This window comes from Hypanus sabinus, chromosome 27, assembly GCF_030144855.1.
Source record: "Hypanus sabinus isolate sHypSab1 chromosome 27, sHypSab1.hap1, whole genome shotgun sequence".
In the NCBI taxonomy this organism is placed as follows: domain Eukaryota; kingdom Metazoa; phylum Chordata; class Chondrichthyes; order Myliobatiformes; family Dasyatidae; genus Hypanus; species Hypanus sabinus.
The window spans coordinates 14,848,370-14,871,407 of record NC_082732.1 but is presented as its reverse complement, the minus strand read 5'-3'; the positions used below and the strand labels follow the sequence as shown (position 1 = coordinate 14,871,407).

The window sequence follows — 23,038 nt, the reverse complement described above, 5'->3', positions numbered from 1 at the left end:
CAATCATTGCAGAATCATCAGTGAACATCTCTAGTTCTGATCGATAGTGGAAGTTAGATTATTGATGAAGCAGCTGGAGAGGATTGGGTGTAAGGCACTTGCCTGAGAAACACCCCCTTGGACTGGGATGATTGCCCACCAGTAACTTCAGGCATGTTCCTTTATACAGACATGATTCCACCCACTGGAGGGTTTTCCCCCAAAAGCCCAATCACTTAAGTTTTACCAAAACTCAAAGCCACGCCTGCTCAAATATATCTTGATGTCAAGGACAGTCATCTCCCTTCACCTCTGGATTTCATAATGGTCCAAAGCTGTCATGATATGTGGTCCTGAGAAAACTGGATGTAGATGACAATGCTGTTAATGACATTTTCCATTATTTCATGATAACTTAAAGTTAATTGGAAATTAATTTCAGATTAGATTTGTCCTGCTTTTTTTGTGACCAGGACATATCTTGACAAAACCTTGACATTTGAATGCAGAGTTGTACCTGTACAGAAAGGACTTGGCTATAGACATAGCTAATCCTGCAAATCATGTACATTTTCCTGCTCTAACCCAACCCATTGATTCATTTAGTGCTCAGATATCCATCTGTCTCAACCTTGAATGCATTCAACACACTGGAGTAGAGAATGCCAAAGATTTACAAGTCAGAATCAGAATCGGAATCAGGTTTATTATCACCGGCATGTGACGTGACACTTGTTAACTTGACAGCAGCAGTTCAATGCAATTCTTAATATGGAAGAAGAAAATAATAATAATAATAATAATAATAATAATAATAATTAAAAAAGTAAATCTTATTCAGTATATGTGTATTGAATAGATTAAAAATTGTGCAAAATCAGAAATACTATATATTAAAAAAAAGTGAAGTAGTGTTCACGGGTTCAGTGTCCATTTAGGAATCAGATGGCAGAGGGGAAGAAGCTGTTCTTGAGTCGCTGAGTGTGTATCTTCAGGCTTCTGTATCTCCTACCTGATGGTAACGGAGAGAAAAGGGCATGCCCTGGGTGCTGGAGGTCCTTAATAATGGATGCTGCCTTTCTGAGACACCGCTCCTTGAAGGTGTCCTGTCTGTGTCAGACCAAATCTGTGGAAAAAAGAGGGAATAACATAGCCTTATCTTTTCCACAGTCATAAATTACAGCAATATGGTTAGCTGTTTCCTAGAACTAGAAACGTCTTGGACAATGTCTCCCATCCACTCCATAATGTACTGGTTAAGCACAGGAGTACGTTCAGCCAGAGACTCATTCCACCGAGATGTAACACTGAGCGTCATAGGAAGTCATTCCTGCCTGTGGCCATCAAACTTTACAACTCCTCCCTCAGAGTGTCAGACACCCTGAGCCAATAGGCTGGTCCTGGATTTATTTCCACTTGGCATGATTAACTTATTATTATTATTTATGGTTTTATATTGCTATATTTCTACACTGTTCTTGGATGGTGTGACTGTAATGAAACCCAATTTCCCTCAGGATCAATAAAGTATGTCTGTCTGTCTGTCTGTACTTTGTAGGCTAGTACCCAAGATGAAACTGACTAAATTTACAATCCTCTGCAGCTTCTGTCTGCAGCAGCCTCCTGCCCCCCAAACCAGACAGTAATGCAGCCTTTTAGAATGCTCTCCACGGTACATCTATAGAACTTTTTGAGTGTATTTGTTGACATACCAAATCTCTTCAAACTCCTAATAAAGTATAGCCACTGTCTTGCCTTCTCTGAGTAAGAAATTTCTTTCTTCTCAGTCCCAAATGATAAATCCCTTTTATCTTGAGACTATAGTCTAGACGTTTCTAGTTCTAGGAAACAGCTAATCATATTGCTGTAATGTATGACTGTGGAAAAGATAAGGCTATGTTATTCCCTCCTTTTTTCACAGATTTGGTCTGCCACAGTTAGACAAATGTATCAAGTTGTTATAAACACCTCAAAGTGTCTTAAATTTTCATTCAGTTGTTAAGGAAATGGGGAAAGTTTAACAGCAAGAAGATTCCATGTTCTGTTCTGAATTACCTAATGTTGAATATGGCAGTGATATGTCAGAAACTTTTATGTCTCACTGAGATGAACTAATTTATCTAACTTAAAGTGACTTTAAGCCAATTCTACTTAGTAAAATGCTGGAACCTGAAACAAAAACAGAAAATGATTGAAGAATGAGCCAGATAAGCAGCGACTGTACAAAGAGAACCCAAGTTGCCACAGGTGCTGATTCACTGGCTGTGCTCTTCAAAGCATTTCTTGTTTTTGTTTCTGATTCTACTTAGTGAAAGGACAGTTCCATCTCAGTAATATAATGAATCTACACTCCACCAGCTTCAGACCTTCATTGTCCTACTCTGCACATAGAAATCCAAAAATGACCTTTCCAAACAATTGTAGTAAAACAACCTTGCATATCAATGCTATTGTAATAAAGACAAACTACACATTACAGGAGAGTTAGAACTCGAGAGATCTACCTTTGGAAAAGAATGAATTAGAGAATGCTACCAGTTTGCTGGTTGCTTTGAGGTTCTCCTCCTCCTGCACAACTACAACCCATATGCAAAATATTGCAAATGCTGGAAATATGAAATAAAAACTAAAACTGCTGGAAATACTCAACAGATTAGGCAGCATCAATGGAAAAAGAAACAGAGTTAACATATCAGTTTGAAGCTTTTTCATCAGAACTGAGAAAATCAAAGACTTCATGACAAAGGGAGATGGGGCACCTCAAAACAATGGAAGGGAAGGTCTTGGATAGGGTTACCAAAAGCCATCTGGATGAGAATTTGTAATAAAAAGTGGTTAACTTCTGGTTAAAATGGCGCTACCAAATGTGTGCGACAGCTCATGGGTAGTTAAAAAAGCAAGAAATTCAACTAAAAACATCGTTAAGACACCTTTTCAGAGGTAATTGCATTAAATTATCAAAGCAAACAGTGAGGGGGCTGTCGATAGCAAGGCAAGTTCAGGGGAAACTGAGGTGGTTTGTTGCAGGATCGATGCAGATGGAGTGAGACATTGGGAGAGGAGAAGTTGGGACAGTGGAGCACTGATGCCGGTACAACTGGCCTGGGTAGAAGGTTGGATCCTGGGTGCTGAGAGGAGAAGTTGGGACGGAAGAGATTCGATGCATGTACCACTAATTCAGTTGCAAAGTTATATCACTCTAGGTGCCGAGCTGATTGAAGAGCTTGACTTAGGACTTAGGGCTGGGCAGCACAGTCTGGGCCAGGAACAAGTTGCTGGGTGGCATGGTCTAGGCCCCGAGCCCTTGGCAGCAGATGGGTTCCAGTGTGAGGTACAATCTGCTGTTTAGACAATTTAAACAACAGCCCAGATCAGAGGTGTTCACTCCTCTCTCCAGGGCACCGGAACCCTTTGCTGTTCCACCGTTTGGTAAACTTAAACGCTGGCCCAGATAGACTGAAAGGACTGGGTGTCGGGATCTGAGGCGAGCATCGATTTCACTCACTCTCTGCGATGGCACTGAGGCTACAATCGTTGCCCTGACTACTGTGCTCTGCGCCTGCTGATATGATGATCTGATAAGGACCTACTCCGGGCTGCTCCGGGTTTGGGATCTGAGGACTCACTTTGGTTTGGAATGTCATTGTTCACTTCAGTTGTTTGCATGATTTGTGTTTTCTCCCCCTTTCTCTTGCGCGTCAGGTGTTGGTCTTTTATTTTTTTTACTTTAATTGGGTTCTTTAAGGTTTCTTGCTTTGTGTCTACCTGTAAGCAAACAAATCTCAAGGCAGTATCATTTATGCATTCTTTGATAACAAATGTACTTTGAATTGAATTGGAATAATGCTGTCCTGCACAACATTGATCACCTTTGGATGAATCACAAACTACTACACCATCCTTGCTTTTTGAAGACATAGTTTCAAGCATTGAAACATAGGGCATATTATTTTAATTAAGTCTTTAAAATATTACACAATATACTGTACACATATTTAATTGTGTAGCTGAAAATGATTCCTGTGCTATTTTGACTAGATACTATTGATGGCTCATGCCCTGAAAAGAATCCTGTATACCACGTGCCACCATTCAGAATGCCAATTCGCCTTTGTCACCCGCAACCCCTACAGACCACCAAGTGAGCTCTTCTGCCATCTGTTTGTCACCGCACAGCCAAATGAGGTAGGTAGCAAACATTAAAACGTTGCAGAGAATTAAATAATAAAAAATCATCCACTTGTCCAAATGATAGGACAACATAGCTTTTGTTAAAAATGCATTTATTTTGGTGTTTATGGTATCCTACTCTTTTTGCCTCAGCTAAGGGTTGTTTTCTGCTTGTCAAAAGAGTCAAAGGTGACAGAACCATCTCCTCCTGCACAATTATACATTGGGTCAGTATACGGTTAGTTGTCCGAGGGCATGCAGAGTTACGGTATTTGTTTTCCATTGTAATTGACTCTCATCTTAACATGAAGAGACTTTCCTCTGCATTATGTGACACCAACATTATGCAAAACACAAATGGCAGCTAATGACTGGGCATTCAGGAGACACTGTGGGCCATCAGCAACAGCACAGTCTGCACCACTACAGCCCCACAGCCTGGCAACCATTACCCTACCATGATTAAGTTTGCAGATTGATCCTAGTGCAAATAAAATAGTGAAGAGCTTGTGTACCAGGAAGAGCAACAACCATGCTTAAAGATGAAGTGGCAATCTAGTGAAATTATGGCATAGGACCAACACCTCATAAACAACAGGCTATCCATAGAGCTGGGCCAGCAATGTATCAAAAATCATGTCACATAGTGAGTTTAACATGTACTATTCTTACATCCTTTATTGTAGTTGTTGACTTGATCACACATATAAAACATACTTTCTAATTCATTAATTGAAATATTAAACTTAATCCAGGCTCTAATAAGACTTGTTAAATACAGCTGCATTTACAATTATATGTTCAAAATTCAAAGTAAATTTACTACAGGTTGAGTATTCCTTTTCCGCAATTCCAAAACCCGAAAAACTCCAAAATCCAAATTTATTTTTGAGCACTGACATGACATCACAAATGGAAAATTTTATGACATGGAAGGCTTTCAGGCAATGTGCAGGGCTCCGCACACCACAAGCATTTCTGAGAAGTGACTTCAGATATGTAATGTACAGAAGTGAATTAAAAATAGAAAAACTGCATAAAGTGAAAAGGGAAGATCTCGATTGTATATTGAAAGAGTGGATTCGTCATTGTTGGAGTGAACATGTGCCACTTAACGGTATGCTGATCATGAAACAAGCAAAGATCTATTACCACAACATTAAATTTGAAAATAATTGTGAATATTCAGCAGGATAGTTGCAGAGATTTAGGAAAAGGCATGGCATTACATTTTTAAAGACTTGTGGTAATGAGCATGAAGTAACAGAGAAATTCATTGATGAGTTTGCCAAGATCATTGCTGATGAAAATCTAACATGCTGAAGAGCTGCATCCATACATACGTGTGATGAACAAGTGTAAGACAAACACTGCTTACCAGTAGCACATAAATTCAGAGTGGGGAATAATGGTGATGCCGAACAGCCACGGATGGTCCACCTGGGTGGCCGAGGTATTGTTAGCTTACCTTTCTGATGGTTTAATGTACACATTATTACTTCATGCACAAAATTATAAAAATATTATCTAAAACTAGATGCAGAGTATATGTACAATCTATAAATGTAACATAAATAGATTTGTGTTTAGACTTGAGTCCCATCCCCAAGTACATGCAAATATTACAACATCTGAAAAAACTGAAATCCTAAAAACTTCCAGTCCCAAACGTTTTGGATAAGGGGTGCTCAAACTGTATCAAAGTACATATACATCACCATATACTACCCTCAGATTCATTTTCTTGCAGGCATTCACAGTAATTAGAAAGAAACACAATAGAATTAATGAGAAACATCACACAACACAGAAGCACAAATAACCAATATGCAAATCAAAATTAAAAGAGAACAAAATATAATAAATAAATAAGCAGTAAATATCAGGAACATGAGTCGTAAAGCCCTTAAAAGTGAGTCCAAAGGTTGTGCTGTCAGTTCACTGTTGGGGTGAGTGAAGCTATCCCCACTAGTTCACCAGCCTGATGGTTGAGGGGTAATAACTATTCCTGAACCTGTTGGTGTGAGGCTCCTGTACCTTATTCCTGGCAGCATAAGCAAGAAGAGAACATGACCTGGATGGTGGGGGTCCTTGATGATAGATGCTGCTTTCTTGTGACAACACTCCTTGAAGATGTGCTCAGTGGTGGGGAGGGCTTTACCTGTGATGAAATTGGCTGTGTCTACTACTTGTTGAGGTTTTTTAAATTCAAGGACATTGATATTCCCATTCTAGGCTGTGATGCAATCAATCAGTATATTCCTCACTACGCATTTATAGAAGTTCATCAAAACATTAGATGACGTGCCAAATTGGCGCAGACTTCTTAGAGAGTTGAAGTGTGTGGTGCCTTTTTTGTAATTGCAGTTACATTCTGGACACACGATAGATCCTCTGAAATGAAATAATAACACAGAGAAATTTAAAGTTGCTGACTCTCTTCACCCCTGATTTTTCTTCCTGTTGACCATGATCAACTCTTTGGTTTTGCTGACACTGAGTGAGTGGTAGTTGTTGTGGCATCATTCAGCCAGATTTCCAGTCTCTGTCCTACACACTGATTCAGCCCACAACAGTGGTGTCATCAGTATGGCATTGGGGCAGTTTATTTTCTTTTTTTTGTGTAATTTATTTATTTAAGTTCATCATCAAACAAACATTTCCATAAGATGTATTTCAGACATTGTACATATATATCATATAATCATATATGTCACAAATCTCCACATAGTATTTATCTGAGGTATATGCTTATAGAAGAGTGGAGAGAAAAAATGAGTAGAAGGAAAAAACTGTACAATTGGGGAGTGATCTTTTTTTTAACAACGTATTGATTTGTGAGAATAAAATCAGGCCTATGAGGCATTATGTAGTTAAACCATTCTTCCCAGTATGAATCAAATGGTTCCAGCTTATGATTAACAGATGCTGTTATCTTCTCCATTTTGTAAATGTCCATTGTAATTTCCATCTACGCATTTAAAGTTGGGCTCTCCTATGATAACCATTTCCAGTAAGAGTCTTTTTACCAGCCACCAACAGTATATTCATTAAATATTTATCTCTTTTCAACTATTCTTGAGGTATATATCCAAAATATATGGCCTTACTCTCTAAGGGTATTTCATATTTAAAGATGTCTTGTAGGGCATTGTGTATCCCCCTCCAATAGTGTTTGATAACAGGGCTGTCCGAAAAAATATGATAATGATTTGCATTTTGATTTACACAATTTCTCCAGCAAACAGGGAGGTTACTATCATAATGGGATTTCTGAGAGGGTGTAATAAAATATCTTATCAAGTTTTTCCATTCAAATTCCCTCCATTTCTGTGAACTGGTACACTTCCATTGATACCTCCATATTATTGTCCATTCTTCCTCAGATATAATTATCCCTCCTTCCTTCTCCCATTTTGTTTTAATGTATGAAGTCAAATGTGTTGTAAGATTTGACAACCCCTTATACATGCTTGAAATGTTTCTACTACCGTTATCTGATTTATATGCTTTTCTAAATAGCTCTATCAAGCATGTACTTGCTTTGGTTACATTTTTACGTGTCTTATTAACATATTGTCGCATCTACAAATACCGATAAAAATCTTTTTTTTCTAGTAAGTGTTTCTCTTTAAGCGTTTCAAAACTGAACAGTGTTCCTTCTTTCATTATGTTGCAAAGAACTGTTACTCCTTTAGCTGTCCAGTCCTTAAATCTAGCATCCAATTTATTTGGTGTAAAATTCGAGTCATATGCACACCATTTAAGAATTGCAATATCTCCCTCTAGATTATATTCTTTTATAGTAGTTTTCTATATTTTAAGTGAATTTCACCCATGGGTTATCAATAGTATTTATGTACCTTTGCAGGTTGTTATCAGCCAAAATTGCTTGTATGGGGATGGGAAGTACCCACTCCTCAATGTTTTTCCATTGAGCATCATATGGTGGGTTTCACCAACATATCACAGCTCTCAACTGTGCTGCAAAATAATAATCTCTAAGAGAAGGTAGGCCCCATCCCCCCATTTCCTTTGCTAATTGCAAAGTTTTGAGACGAACTCTAGGCCTCTTACCCTGCCAAATATACCTTGATAACATCTTGTTCCATTCATTGAATTGATTTTGATTAATCTCTATTGGTAGGGTCTGAAAGAGATATAACAGTCTGGGCAGTATATTCATTTTAATAGACTCAATCCTTGAACTGAGACTGAAAAAAGGAATCAGGTTCCATCTTGCCATATCTTCCTTAATTTTTTTTAATATAAAGGCTGATAATTACATTCTGATAATTTTGCCAAATCTTTTTGGCATAATGATGCCCAAAAATTTGAGAGACTCTGTTTGCCATGCCCAAGGGTATCTACTTTCAATTTCTCTTGGTGGGCTATAGTAATATGAAAGTAATTGGGTTTTATCTATGTTGATCTTGTATCCTAATAATTGACCATATTGTTCAAAGGATTGCATCAATTTAGGTAAAGAGTATGTTGGTTGCCCTAGATCGGGGGTCGGCAACCTGCGGCTCCCGAGCCATTTGTGGCTCTTTCACCTCTGTGCTGCGGCTCCCTGTGGCTTTGGGAAATAATTGGTCAGTATTTAATTAAAATGTATTTTATGTTAGTTTGTTAGCTTTTGAAATGTAATTCTAAATTTGAAGATTATGGTGATCTTGTACAATCTAAGTGTGGCGACACATTTCCTGGCACATCCGAAACGGCTCACAATTAGCCAGCATTCCGGCTAAGGGAGATAGCCTACGGGGGTTTGTGAGTACGCGTCTTTTGCAGCATCTGCGTCCATGGGGGCTGGGTTGAGGGAGGCTTAAAAGCAAGGCTGTTTAGTTCGAATAAAGTTATTCGACTGCAGTTTACTGACTGCGTGAGCACACCGCTACAACGTGTTTTTATCGCTATTAATATACGTCACCACTGCCAATACCTGACACCCGCCAGTGCGCGATTTCTTTAATTTTTCGATCCAAGGTAAGCCAACTATGGAGAATTCTAAAAAAAGAAAAGTGACTGAAGAAAACAGAACGTTTAATGATACGTGGACAGATTCATTTGCTTTCACTGTTGACGAGACTGGTTTACCGGTATGCTTAATATGCAATGAGAAACTAGCAAACAACAAAAAGTCAAATGTCGCAAGGCATTTCCAGAGTAAACACGCAGCCTTTGCTCAAAAATATCCGGATGGAGATGAGAGAAAAAAAGCCGTTTCAGAACTGATGCGGAAGGTTGATCTGAGCAAAAATCATTTCCAGAAATGGATGAAGTCTGGAAAATCAACGACATACGCCAGTTATATTGCCGCTCAGGAAATAGTCAGGCACGGGAAGCAGTTTACAGATGGTGAATATATAAAAGAATCTTTCATTAAGATTTCAGAACATCTATTCACGGACTTTAAAAACAAGAGTGAAATTGTGCAGAAAATCAGGGATATGCCCCTCTCTGCAAAGACTGTCAAAGACAGAACCATAAAAATGGCAGAAGACATCACAAGACAGCAAATTAAAGACATCAATTCAGCTGTGGCCTACTCGATTGCCTGTGACGAGTCTAAAGACAAAGGTGATATTGAACAAATAGCGTTGTTCTGCCGGTATGTAAACTCTGCCGGGCCACAGGAAGAACTGATTGAGTTGATACCTCTAAAAGACCAAACACGGGGGGAGGACATCTGTGAGGCTGTCTTGAATTGTTTAAGAGCCAAAGGAATAAAGACCACCCATCTGGTGTCAGTAGCTACTGATGGGGCTCCGAATATGACGGGAACGCACAAGGGAATTGTGGCTTTACTGCAGAAGTCGCTGGACAGAAAGCTGCTGACTTTTCACTGCATCTTGCACCAAGAGGCACTGTGCGCTCAAACATTTCCTCCGGAATGCACAGAAGTAATGGATGTTGTCATTCAGATTGTCAATAAAATAATGGCAAAAAGTTTAAATCACCGTCAATTCCGTTTGTTACTGGACGAGATGGAAAGCGCATATTCTGATCTCCTGCTGCACAACAAAGTCCGGTGGCTGTCCAAAGGGGAGGTGCTGAAACGCTTTGTCGCGTGTCTGGAAGAAGTGAAAACTTTCCTGGGCAGCAAAGGGCTCACCTTTCCTGAGCTGGAACAGCCAGAGTGGCTGGAAAAGCTACACTTCATGGTAGACATGACAGCGCACCTGAACACGCTGAACACAGCTCTTCAGGGGAAAGGACGCACAGCCCTGCACATGTTGGAGGATGTTTTGGCATTCGAGCGCAAGTTGACAGTGCTTGCCAGAGATTTACAGAAAGGCACTTTGTCTCACTTCCCCAATTTGAGAGAGTTCAAACAAGGTCACGACATGATAATTTCGGAGTATTTACATTCTGCAATCATCGCAATGCAAACATCGTTTGGGAAACGCTTCTGTGAGTTCAGAGAGGAAAAAAACACATTATCCTTCCCGGTCACTCCCTTAAGCATCGATCCTTCCCTACTGAATACGACTGCATTGGCAGGTGTGAGTCAACCTGATCTTGAGATGAAACTGGCCGACATAGCCGACAAAGACATATGGGTGTCCAAGTTTAGACGCTTGACAGCAGACCTTGAAGATGTTGCCCGTCAGAAGGCCGTTCTTGCTCAGAATCACAAATGGAGTGATATTGAAAACCTTCCAAAACCGGACAAACTTGTGTTCGAAACATGGAATGCTATGCCCGACATTTATGTAAACATGAAAAAGTATGCGCTTGGAGTCCTGTCGATCTTTGGATCCACATATGTATGTGAGCAGGTGTTCTCCAACATGAACTTTATTAAAAACAAACATCGCGCACGCCTCACAGATGACAGCTTGCGATCCTGTGTAAAGATGAAGGTGACGTCATACAGCCCTGATGTGCAGACGCTGTGCGCTGAGGTCCAGGAGCAGAAATCCCATTAACCAAGTATGATAAATATTTTAATTGCCTATTATTTTATGTATATTCATATTTTTTCATTGTTCAGTGAAATAGTCCTTTTATTTTTCAGGCTGACAGCTGGCTGATGTTATTTTTGGTTTGCTGCTGGCGGCAAATTTAAGTTTGGCGTTTTTCATAAATACAAGAAGGACTCAAATAGACGTTGAGTATTTTACTTAAAAGTAACCTTCAACCCAACGTCTTTTTTTCGGAGTTCAAAATGTTTTTGTTGCATGCAGAAATGTAATTTCGTTTTCTCTGCAGGAGTTCATCAATTTCATAAATGCAACACATTATAGTTTGTTTATACATAGCATAAAGGCAAAAAAAACGTTGTATGCAGTGTTATTTCATTTTAAATGTCAAACGGGTTTTGCGGCTCCCAGTGTTTTCTTTTCTGTGGGAAACGGGTCCAAGTGGCTCTTTCAGTGGTAAAGGTTGCTGACCCCTGCCCTAGATAGATCAAAATGTCATCTGCGTAACAAGCCAATTTATGCTCTGTCCCTTTAATAGTAATTCCCCTGATATCTTCATTTTGTCTGATGTATTGAGCTAATGGTTCCAGATATAATGCGAAGAGTAGTGGTGACCATGCACAACCCTGTCTCATGCCCCTTTCTAGGGTAAGACTATTTGATAAATATCCATTGATTTTAATCCTAGCAGTAGGGTTGTCATATAGTGTCTGTATAGTTGGGCAGTTTATTTTCAAATACCATAAAGTCAATGGTATTTTGGTTGCCAAGGATAGAGCACATGGGATTGATAACCTGCTGATTAAAAATTAATTAACAGGCAGGAAGGGAAGAATGGGAATAAAAATTGTTCTCAAGTTGGCAGGTTGACTGGTGGTGTAAAGGTGAGATCAGATGCCATTTATAAAGAGTCTATACCAATCTACACAATGCCTTGAACAGAAAATCTGACAAAAAATACTGGATACAACCTAGTCCATCAAGAGTAAAGCCCTCCTAACCATTGAGCAAATCTACATGAAACACTGTCGCAGGAAAACAGCATCCATCATCCGGGAACCTCACTACCCAGGATATGCTCTTCTGAAAAAGGTACAAGAGCCTCAGGACTCACACCGCCTTGTTCAGGAACAGCTACCACCCCTCAACCATCAGGCTCTTGAACAAAAGGTGATAACTTAACTCAGCTTCACGTGCCCCATCATTGAAAAGTTCCCACAACTAATGGACTCACTTTCAAGGACTCTTCATCTCACGTTCTTGATATTTATTGCTTATTTATTTATAGTATTGCTTATTCTTTTTGCATTTGCATAGTTTGTTGTCTTCTGCACTTTGATTGAATGCTCTAGTTGGGTAGACTTTCATCAATTCTGTTATAGTTACTCTTCTATAGATTTGCTGAGTATGATCACACTGAATCTCAAGCTTGTATATGGTGACATATTTGTACTTCCATAATAAAATTTACTTTGAACTTTGAACCATTTGGCTGGGGGGCCAACTGTCATATTTCCTAGTTTGCGGATGATACAAAACTAAGTGAGATTGTGAATAGGATAGAGGTGGTAAAGAGGCTTCAAAGGGATAAAGGTAAGGTAAATGATTGGACAGAAAATGTGGTAGATGGAATAAAATGTCTAAAATATGTGGGATTGTCTACTTTGCTGTCCAGAACAGAAAATAAGTTATTTTTTAAATGGTCACAGATTGTGAAATGATATTCAAAGGATCTTGTCAACAGGTCAATGAAAGCTTACAAGCAAATTTGAGTGCAGGAGTAAATATGTCTTTTGGCAGTACTTTTGGGCTTGTCGAGATCACACCTGGAGTATTTTGAACAATTTTGATTTCTCTACTTGGAGAAAGGTATATTTGCCATAGAAAGAGTGTAACAGGGATTTACCATTCTAGAGGCTGATAAGGCAAGTGTGCATAATGAGGAAAGATTGGCCTATTTTCACCAAAATTTAGAATAATTGGGGAAGATCTTACTGAATTTATAAAAACAGAAGAATAGAAAAGCATAGAGTTGTTTAAAGAGAGACAATAGTTAGCCATGTACAAGAGGATCTAGGCATTCTCATAAATGAACCACAGAAAATTAGTGTTTTACATATGTATAAGAGTGTGAGTTCACCATTAAGAAGCTTGTGTATCCTTTAGTATGATATATTATTGAAAGGCCTCGATAGAGTGGATGTGAAGAAGATGTTTCTTATGGTGGGAGAGTCTAGGACTAGAGGACAAACCTCAGAACGAGGATGAGGAGGAATTTCTTTAGTCAGAGAGTGGTGAATCTGTAGAACTCGTAGCCACAAGCAGCTGTGAAGGCCAAGATTTTATGTATACAGTCAGCCCTCCTTATCCACGGGTTCTGCATGCGCAGATTCAACCAACCACGGGTTGGGAAAACCCAGAAGTTCTCTCTCCAGCACTCGTTGTTTGAGCATGTACAGACTTTTTTTTCTAGTCATTATTCCTTAAACAATACTATTTACATAGCTTTTACATTGTATTTGGTATTATAAGTAATCTAGAATTGATTTAAAGTACAGGCAGTTTTTAAGTCGGATTTGTACGTAAGTCAGAACAGGTACATTCGGTACGTATTATTTAGCGTCAGTTAGTCAAATGTTTGTCTTAGTATATAGCATATATTTTACCTTTCTATGCATATAAAACACTTAAGAAACATATGTATTTCAATTATTAAACCACTGTGTTGCTTAGCAATAATTGTAGCTTTCATCAGGGCAGGGCCTTTCACATGCTCCATTATTCTCACTTCATCCTTTAAATTGTTCCGATCATTGACTGACTGTAGCCTGACGCTTTTCCAATGACCGATGGCATTTCACCTCTTTCCAATCACTTTATTATTTCCACTTTATTTTCAATTGTGATTGTTTTCCGTTAATGGGCCAGAAACACTGCAGGTTCAGCAGCAGCCACGGGCGGTGGGTCCAGAGATCCCCTGGGTCCTGAAGTCCACCTGCACTGAGACAGGTTAAATAAGGGACTTGAGCATCCATGCTTTTTTGGTATCTGTGGGGGGTCCCAGAACCAATCCCCTGCAGATAAGGAGGACTGCCTGTATTTAAAGTAGAGGTTGATAGATTCTTGATTGGTCAGGATATTAAGGGATACAGGCAGAAGGCAGGAGATTGGGGCTGAGAGGGTAAGTGAATCAGCCATGTTGAAATGGCGGAGCAGACACAATCCAATTGGCCTCATTCTGCTCTTATATCTTATGGTCTTACAGTCTGATTGTTGCACCAAAGCCACTCTTAACTGAATGTTGACTAACTTTGAATAAAGGATTTTATGTTAGCGCTAATTTTCATATTCACCTCAATGAACAGTGACAGGAAAAAACACAGGAACACGAACACTGCTGACAGGGTTGGAAATTTTCTGATTGAAGAAGTGAATGAAGCTGTAATCATGTGAGATGCAATGAAGTGGTGATGGCAAGAAGCAGATTTGGCCCATATGTTGGAAAACATGAGAAATAAGCTAGATCTCGGCCTTTGCTCTGTGTATGGAAGGAATAGAAGATGTTTTTGAGACCAAAAGGCACCATAAGTCCAGCAAAAAGGTCATATTGTTACTAATGCAGATTCAGGCCAGAGACATTGGGGACATGCTGTTCATTGGTGCTGCAACACAAGACCCAAAGGAGGACATAGTAACAAACCAGATTACAATTTTAAACCAATGCCATCAGAATTTCAAGTATTGCACAAGCTGGGCTAAACATTTGAAGCAGTACAAGAGCTGTAACCATGGCATTAAAAAATATAGCTTTGCTTAGGTCATTTTTGCACTACAGGCAGGGAACAAGTAAATAGAAAAAGTAATAGTGGCAATGTCTTCAGAGCTGAACCATGTGGGAGCTATAAGTGTATTTACTGGGAGAACGGGAAGGCTACAAATCACATTGATGCAGAAGAGCAGGGAAATGCAGACTTGCTAGGGATGTTACAGCAGCTACTTGGATTCAGAATAACCAAATGATTTAGTTGCCATAGAAGAAAACACCTTGCATGGGGTTACAGTCTATGAAGAAAGTAATTACTTTGAAAGGCTGCAGATGTTGTTTGTCTTGGATTGAAGTCTGCCAAAGCGCAAAACAAATCTACTGAGATACCAGTCATGCATCTTAATCAGAGGGTGAAGAGCTGGAAACAGAAGAAATGATGAATAGAACTGATTAACTACTTGAAGAGGGGAACAACTACAGTAACTTAATAACCACATTATCAATTCAGAACATTGTCATCAGTACATCTAATAACACCACAGCAAGTCAATTAGTTAGAGCACAGAATAGGTACCAGAAATATTTCAAATAATTTCTTTTCTTCAGGCTGAGCATTATAATGTTGAGGAAGGCAAGCACAGTTTCCTATATTGGAGGTAATATTGACACCTTTTAATCTAAATTAGGGTAGGTGCACTTCCTGAGAGAAAGATTTACTGTGGATTCTCTTTCATTGGGCCATTGGTTAACTGGGGCAGCCACTTATTTGAGACAACTCTTAAAGAACAAAAACACATTAAGAAAATAGCTGGGAGTTCCTTCGCTTGTTTGGGACACTGTGCCACTTAACTGGGACAGGAGACTTGCTACATACACACAAAATGCTGGTGGAACGCAGCAGGCCAGGCAGCATCTATAGGGAGAAGCACTGTCGACATTTCGGGCCAAGACCCTTTGTCAGGACTAACTGAAAGGAAAGATAGTAAGAGATTTGAAAGCGGGAGGGGGAAATGTCGACAGTGCTTCTCCTTATAAATGCTGCCTGGCCTGCTGTGTTCCACCAGCATTTTGAGTGTGTTGTTTGAATTTCCAGCATCTGCAGATTTCCTCGTGTTTGAGTTTTTTAGTAGTATTAGTTACTTGTGTTAGTGTTAAAAAAGCATTAATAAGCATTAAGACAATTCAGAACTGTTTTGCTCACTGCAATTTCAAGCATTCAAGCTTGGAGCTGCGAGAAACGGCCAGTAGTGAAAATGAAGCAATTTCACTACTTCAGTAGGTTGGGAACAACAAAGAATTTGAAGGGGTCAATGGATGTAATCATCAAAAGCATTTTATGAAGGTAGTCCATTACCCACATGGGTGACTGCACTAATTTTGTTTGTTTACAGTCAATCAACAGAACACAGCAGCAAGATAAATTCCTCTATTGATAACTATTAGGAACGTATACACTGTTTTATCGCACTGTAGTGGTATTGGCAGTGTTCCAATTTGTTTTGTATTCATTTAAGTAAGAAATATGTTACTTAATTAAAAGGTAGTTTGTCTTTTTTATACCTATTTCTATGGAACTTCAATAAATTGGCGGCAGCTTATTTGGACCAAAATGTACTAGTCCCGAAGAGTCCCAATTAACTGGAATCCTCTGTATATCAGTGACTATTGTGCAGCAGGATGTGCGAGGTGGCTCTGGTGATTAAATAGCTGTCAGTGTGAACAAACTATTATTGTAGGTGAAAGATTTGCAGCAATGCTAATGTATAAGGGTGAGGTGAACCATGACTATCCACTCTGAATTCTGTCTCTTGGAGTATGTGAGTACATCCCCCAGCTGTTATGGTTGAGGAGTTGTTACCCCTGAACTATCAGCTTTTGAACCAGAGGGGATAACTTCACTCACCCCATTGCTGAACTGTCCCACAGCCTATGGACAATTTCAAGGACTGTTCATCTCATGTTCTCGATACTTATTCCTTATTTATTAATATTATTTTTTTTCTCAGCTTATGCTGGTAAAACCTGATTTAGGGGCAGAGCCAAGCACATTCAATTGCTAGGAACTTTTGGACTATTCTAGTGATGATTAATGTTGTGGCTTTGAGAAGACTTACATAAATATTGGTGTGTTGTCCTAATTGTTTAATGATATTGTGTAGTGATTTTGGGATGACACCAGTTGTAGATATTACTACTGGGACAAAGTCTGATCCAAACTACTGATCATGTTCCATAGTCTTTCAATTTTCTCCTTTAATTCAGCATATTTCTGATACTTTTCACTTGATTTCTATATGTTATGTGCGTTTGGAATGGTTATATCTATTAAGTGTTCTCACTTGTTTATCCTGCAATATTATATATGGACCATTATTATGGATTGTCCAACCTGTAATAATGGATTAGTCATAACATAATTTGTAGGACTCTGACACTAAAAATGGATCAGGCTTTTATTTATAGTAAAGTATGGTTTCTCTTACAATTTTGCATTTTAAAGCAAAATTTTGGTGAATGACATTAGCCACACGATTGTGTCGACAGTGCCTATAAAGGTATTCACCTCCCCTTGGAAGTTTTCATGTTTTATTGTTTTACAACATTGAATCACAGTGGATTTAATGTGGGTTTTTTTTGGACACTGATCAACAGAAAAAGACTCTGTTGTGTCAAAGTGAAAACAGATCTCTACAAAGACATCTAAATTAATTACAAACATAAAATATACTAATTAATTGATTGTATAATTATTTACCCCCTTTAATATGACACACCAAATCATTACTAGTACAGTACAGCCAATTAGATTTAGAAGTCACATAATTTGTTAAATGGAGAATACTGTGTGCAGTCAAAGTGTTTCAATTGATTGTAGTAAGAGTGCATCTGTATCTGAAAGGTCCAACTGCTGATGAGTCAATATCCTGGCAAAAACTACACCATAAAGCCAAAAGAGCACTTCAATCAATTCCACAAAAAGGTTATTGAAAAGCACAGGTCCAGAGATGGATACAAGAAAGTTTCCAAGTCAATGAATATTCCTTGCAGTCCGGTTAAGTCAATCATCAAGAAATGGAAAGAATATGGCACAGCTACAAATCTGCCTAGAGCAGGCTGTACTCAAAAACTCGGTGACTGAGCAAGAATGAGGGAGGCCACCAAGAGACCGATAACAACTCTGGAGGAGTTACAAGCTTCAGTGGCTGAGATGAGAAACTGTGCATACAACAACTGTTTCCCGAATGCTTCACCAGCCTTAGCTTTATGGGAGAGTGGCAAAGAGAAAACCATTGTTGAAAAAATCTCACATGAAATCTTGGCTAGAGTTTGTCCAAAGGCATGCGGGAAAATCAGAAGTCAGCTGGAAGAAGCTTCTATGGTCTGATGAAACCAAAATTGATCTTTCTGGCCATCAGACTAAACACTGTGTTTGGCATAAGCCAAAAACATGCATATCATCAAGAACACATCATCTCTACCATTAAGCATGACGTTGGCTACATCATGCTGTGAGGATGCTTCACTGGAAGGCTTCTGAAGGTAGAGGGTAAAGTGAATGCAGCAAAATACAGGGAAATCCTGATGCAGTCTGCAAGAGAACTGTGACTTGGGATAAGTTTGTTTTCCAGCAAGACAATGACTGAGCATAAAAGCAAAGCTACACAAGAAAAGCTTAAAACCAGTAAAGTTAATGTCCTGGAGTGGCCATGTCAGTGTCCAGACCTCAATCCAATTGAGAATTTGTGGCTGGCCTTGAAAGGGCCAGTCAGTCATGATCCCCATGCAATCTGACAGAGCTTGAGCAGTTTTTTAAAGAAGAATGGGGAAAAATTGCAGTGAACAGATGTGCAAAGCTGATAGAGACCTATCCACACAGACTTGAGGCTGTAATTGCTGCCAAAGGTGCATCTACTAAATATTGACTTGAAGAGGGTAAATACTTAAGAGATCAGTAATTTTGTGCTTTATATTTGTAATTAATTTAGATCATTTTGTAGAGATCTACTTTCACTTTGACCCAAAAGAGTCTTTTTCTCTTGATCAGTGTCAAAAAAGCCAAATTAAATCCACTGGGATTCAATATTGTAAAACAATAACATGAAAACTTCCAAGGGGGTGAATACTTTAAATAGGCACTATATGTAAGAACTGTACTTTACTTTATTGTCACCAAACAATTGATACTAGAGCATACAATCATCACAGCGATATCTGATTCTGCGCTTTGCGCTCCCTGAAGTACAAATCGAATTAAATATAATAAAAATTTAAATTATAAATCATAATTAGAAAATAGAAAAGGGATAGTAAGGTAGTGCAAGTCAGGTCCGGATATTTGGAAGGTACGGCCCAGATCCAGGTCAGGATCTGTTCAGCAGTCTTATCACAGTTGGAAAGAAGCTGTTTCCAAATCTGGCCGTACGAATCTTCATGCTCCTGAACCTTCTCCCGGAGGGAAGAGGGACAAAAAGTGTGTTGGCTGGGTGGGTTGTGTCCTTGATTATCCTGGCAGCACTGCTCTGACAGCGTGTAGTGTAAAGTGAGTCCAAGGATGGAAGATTGGTTTGTGTGATGTGCTGGGCTATGTTCACAATCTTCTGCAGCTTCTTCCGGTCTTGGACAGGACAACTTCCATACCAGGTGGTGATGCACCCTAGAAGAATGCTTTCTATGGTGCACCTATAAAAATAGTGAGGGTTTTAGGGCACAGGCCAAATTTCTTCAGCTTTCTCAGGAAGTAAAGGCGCTGGTGGGCCTTCTTGGCAGTGGACTCTGCTTGGTTAGACCAAGTCAGGTCATTTGTGATATTCACCCTGAGGAACTTAAAGCTTTTGACCTGTTCCACCTGCGCACCACTGATGTAGATGGGGTCATGCAGTCCGCTACTCCTTCTGAAGTCAACAACCAATTCCTTTGTCTTGCTGACATTGAGGGATAGGATATTGTCTTCACACCATGCCACCAGGTTCTCAATTTCCTCTCTGTACTCAGACATATCATTACCCAAGATATGGCCTACAATTGTGGTGTCATCAGCAAACTTATATATTGAGTTCAGTGGAAACTTGGCTACCCAATCATGGGTGTACAGTGAGTACAGCAAGGGGCTGAGTACACAGCCTTGTGGGGCACCAGTGCTCAGAGTGATTGTAGAGGAGAGTTTGTCCCCTGTCTTTACAGCCTGGGTCCTGTCTGTGAGGAAGTTGAAGATCCAGCTGCAGATCTGAGTGCTAAGACCCAGGTTCCGGAGCTTAGGAATCAGTTTATTTGGAATGATGGTATTAAAGGCAGAGCTGTAATCAATGAAAAGGAGCCTTACATATGTGTCTTTATTCTCCAAGTGTTCTAAGGAGGAATGTAGTGCCAGAGAGATAGCATCTGCCGTTGACCTGTTGCTCTGGTAGGCGAATTGCTAAGTGTTGAGGTTGACCAGTAGGTTATGGTTGATGTTTGCCATACCAATCGCTCAAAGCACTTCATAGCAATTGATTTAGAGCCACAGGTCGGTAGTCACTCAGGCATGCCACCTTGCTTTTCTTTGGCACCGGGATTATCGTTGCCTTCTTAAAACACAAGGGAATCTTAGACTGAAGCAGGGAGCAGTTAAAGATGTCAGCAAATACTCCAGCTAGCTCACTTGCACAGGCCCGGAGAACCAGACCCAGAGAACCCATCCCCGGATGCCATCTGGGCCCGTCGCCTTACTTGGATTTATCTTCAGGAAGGCTCTTCTGACTTCTTCCTCGGTGATGATGAATCTTGATGCCACCAGGTCCGGTTCATCCAGAGGGGGTGGGATGCTCCACTTCTGTTCTAATCTTGCGTAGAATATGTTAAGTTCGTCAGGAAGAGAAGCGCTACAGTTATTGATATTCCCAGCCCAGTGATCTCATTTAGATCTTGCAATAGTCTACTGGCATCCCTCTGGTTAGCCTGGGATTCCAACTTGGCTCGACATTACCTCTTGGCGCCCTTAATGGCTTTCCGGAGTTCACGCCTGGATTCCATGTAGCAACTGGTATCTCTGGACCTAAAAGCCGGAGCTCTAGCCTTCAAAAGGGACTGGACCTCATAATTCATCCAAGGCTTCTGGTTAGGGAATACCCGGATCGTCTTGTGAGACACACAGTCCTCTGTGCATTTCCAGATAAAGTAAGCCGGGAGGAGGAGTACGGCCTGATGGTCCAATTTTCTGAAGTGTGGTCGTTGGACGGAATGGTAGGCATCCTTGACTGCTGTGTAGCAGTGGTCAAATATATTCGGGCCTCTAGTGGAGCAGGAGGCATGTTGGTATAACTTTGGCAGCGCTTTTCTGAGGTTGGCCTGGTTAAACTCCCCGGCTGTAATGAGAAAAGCCTCCGGATACCTGGTCTCAAGTTCACTGATGTTGGCATACAGTGTATTCACAGCACACTCCACGTCTGCCTGGGGGGAGGAATGTAGACCGCTGTCAGTAATCTGATTGATTTAAACTGCTGCAGAATTCTGTATTGTGTTGGATTGTTTCTGGTTTCTGTTGGCATTTTCTGCATTTATGGTCTTGAGTTTCTTGGTCTTTTATTATGTATTTTTGATTTTTGTTGTGTTAACTACCTTCATTATTGTTGTTATTATTTCTTTTTATTTTTTTTTGTATTTGCACTTTGGCCATTTGTCCTGTTGGGTGCTGTATTTCATTGATTCTATTATGTTTCTTGTATTTGATGTAATTGCCCATAAGAAAATGACCCTCACGGTTCTATATGGTGACTTGTACGTACTTTGACAATAAATTTACTTTGAAATTTGAGGAGTGGAGGTGCATAATGAAGTAAGCAGTGTCTGAAATTAATGCGGCGTTTGAGAGGAGGTGCTGTGTGGAACTGCATTTACTGATGCTAATGATTTGTGCGGAATACAATTATTTGTGACATTGCACTGTGGTTTTTCATGCCTAATTGTGCACACTGTCCTTTTGACAAGTTTTAGGAGCAGCTGAAGATGTCTTGCAGATACAGTATGTCTCTGTTGTTCTCAAACTGCACAACAAGGCCTCTGCCAAAAGCTTTGTAGCCATTATCACCCAAGTTGCAGTATTCTTTTCAGTTTGGTACACTTGTGCTGTAAGACAGCTGGCTCCTGCATGAGGCATAATACATTCCTCACACCTTTAAGATCCATGGAGATTAACTTTAAGAAAACTATTTATGTATTTGGGCCCTCTGCTGGTATGTACAACCAAATGCAGAATCTATTTAGTGCTACTGGTATCCAGGGATCATTGTAAATCACAGTTAGCATTACAATTACAATAAATTATTGTGACATAATTTTGGTGGGGCAGATCAGTTTCATTGCCAAGAAGCTTTCACCAGATCCTTCAGAAAACTTTTGGTCCCAGGATGTTGAAATACATTAGATCTATAATTTTTGTTGCATAGCTAAAGAGAAATTTGTTGCTTTTGGATGGGTTACCATTCACTCAAATCTGGTAGAAAATTACAGATGCATACTTTTAGTATTAGCTGTAGTTTAATTGAACTCAGCCATCTTCATAGCCTCCATAGCATCCAGGACATCAACCAGCAGTGCTTCGAAAAGGTGGCATCTATCATTAAGAACCCCCATCGCCTAGGACGTGCCCTCTTCATATTGCTACCATCAGGAAGGAGGTACAGGAGCCAGAAGATACACATTCAGTGATTCAGGAACAGCTTCTTCCCCTCTGTCACCCACTTTCTGAATAGACATTGAACCCATGAATACTACCTCATTACTATTTTGCACTACTTATTTAATTTAACTAATAAATACATCGTAATTCACAGTTATGTATTGCATTGTACATAAAAACAACAAATTTCATGACATATGCTGGTGATGTAAAACCTGATTCTGTTAATACTCTCAGTTTTGAGCAGAGAAGTTGTTGTTTCAAGTCACAGCAGAGATTGTGACACAAAACACAGCCTGACACTTTAACATGTTTCTGAAGGTGTACAGCACAGTTGGAGGTATTACGTTTTGAATTAGTCATTGTATTCGGACTGTTTTGCTTGGATGCTAAAGTTCCCATATTTAAAGTAGGTGAATGTCAGAGTATCTTTAAAAATACAGTGTGCCATAATGGCATGATTTTGGAAACACTATTCAAAGTTGCTGATCAATGAGTTGGCTGCCTTCTATAAAGCAGGTTTGATAGGTCTACCTCTAT

At 39.7% G+C, this 23,038-nt stretch overlaps 1 protein-coding gene across 2 annotated transcripts in view; it reads left to right on the top strand.

The window, feature by feature from the left end:
- The window catches only part of sh2d5 (SH2 domain containing 5), a 64,230-nt gene that overhangs the window by 15,571 nt on the left and 25,621 nt on the right, over positions 1-23,038 (top strand). For both annotated transcript variants that reach the window (XM_059951761.1, XM_059951762.1), the window contains exon 4: positions 4,018-4,164. In XM_059951761.1, the coding sequence (XP_059807744.1) occupies positions 4,018-4,164 (147 nt within the window). The remainder of the gene's footprint in view (positions 1-4,017; positions 4,165-23,038) is intronic.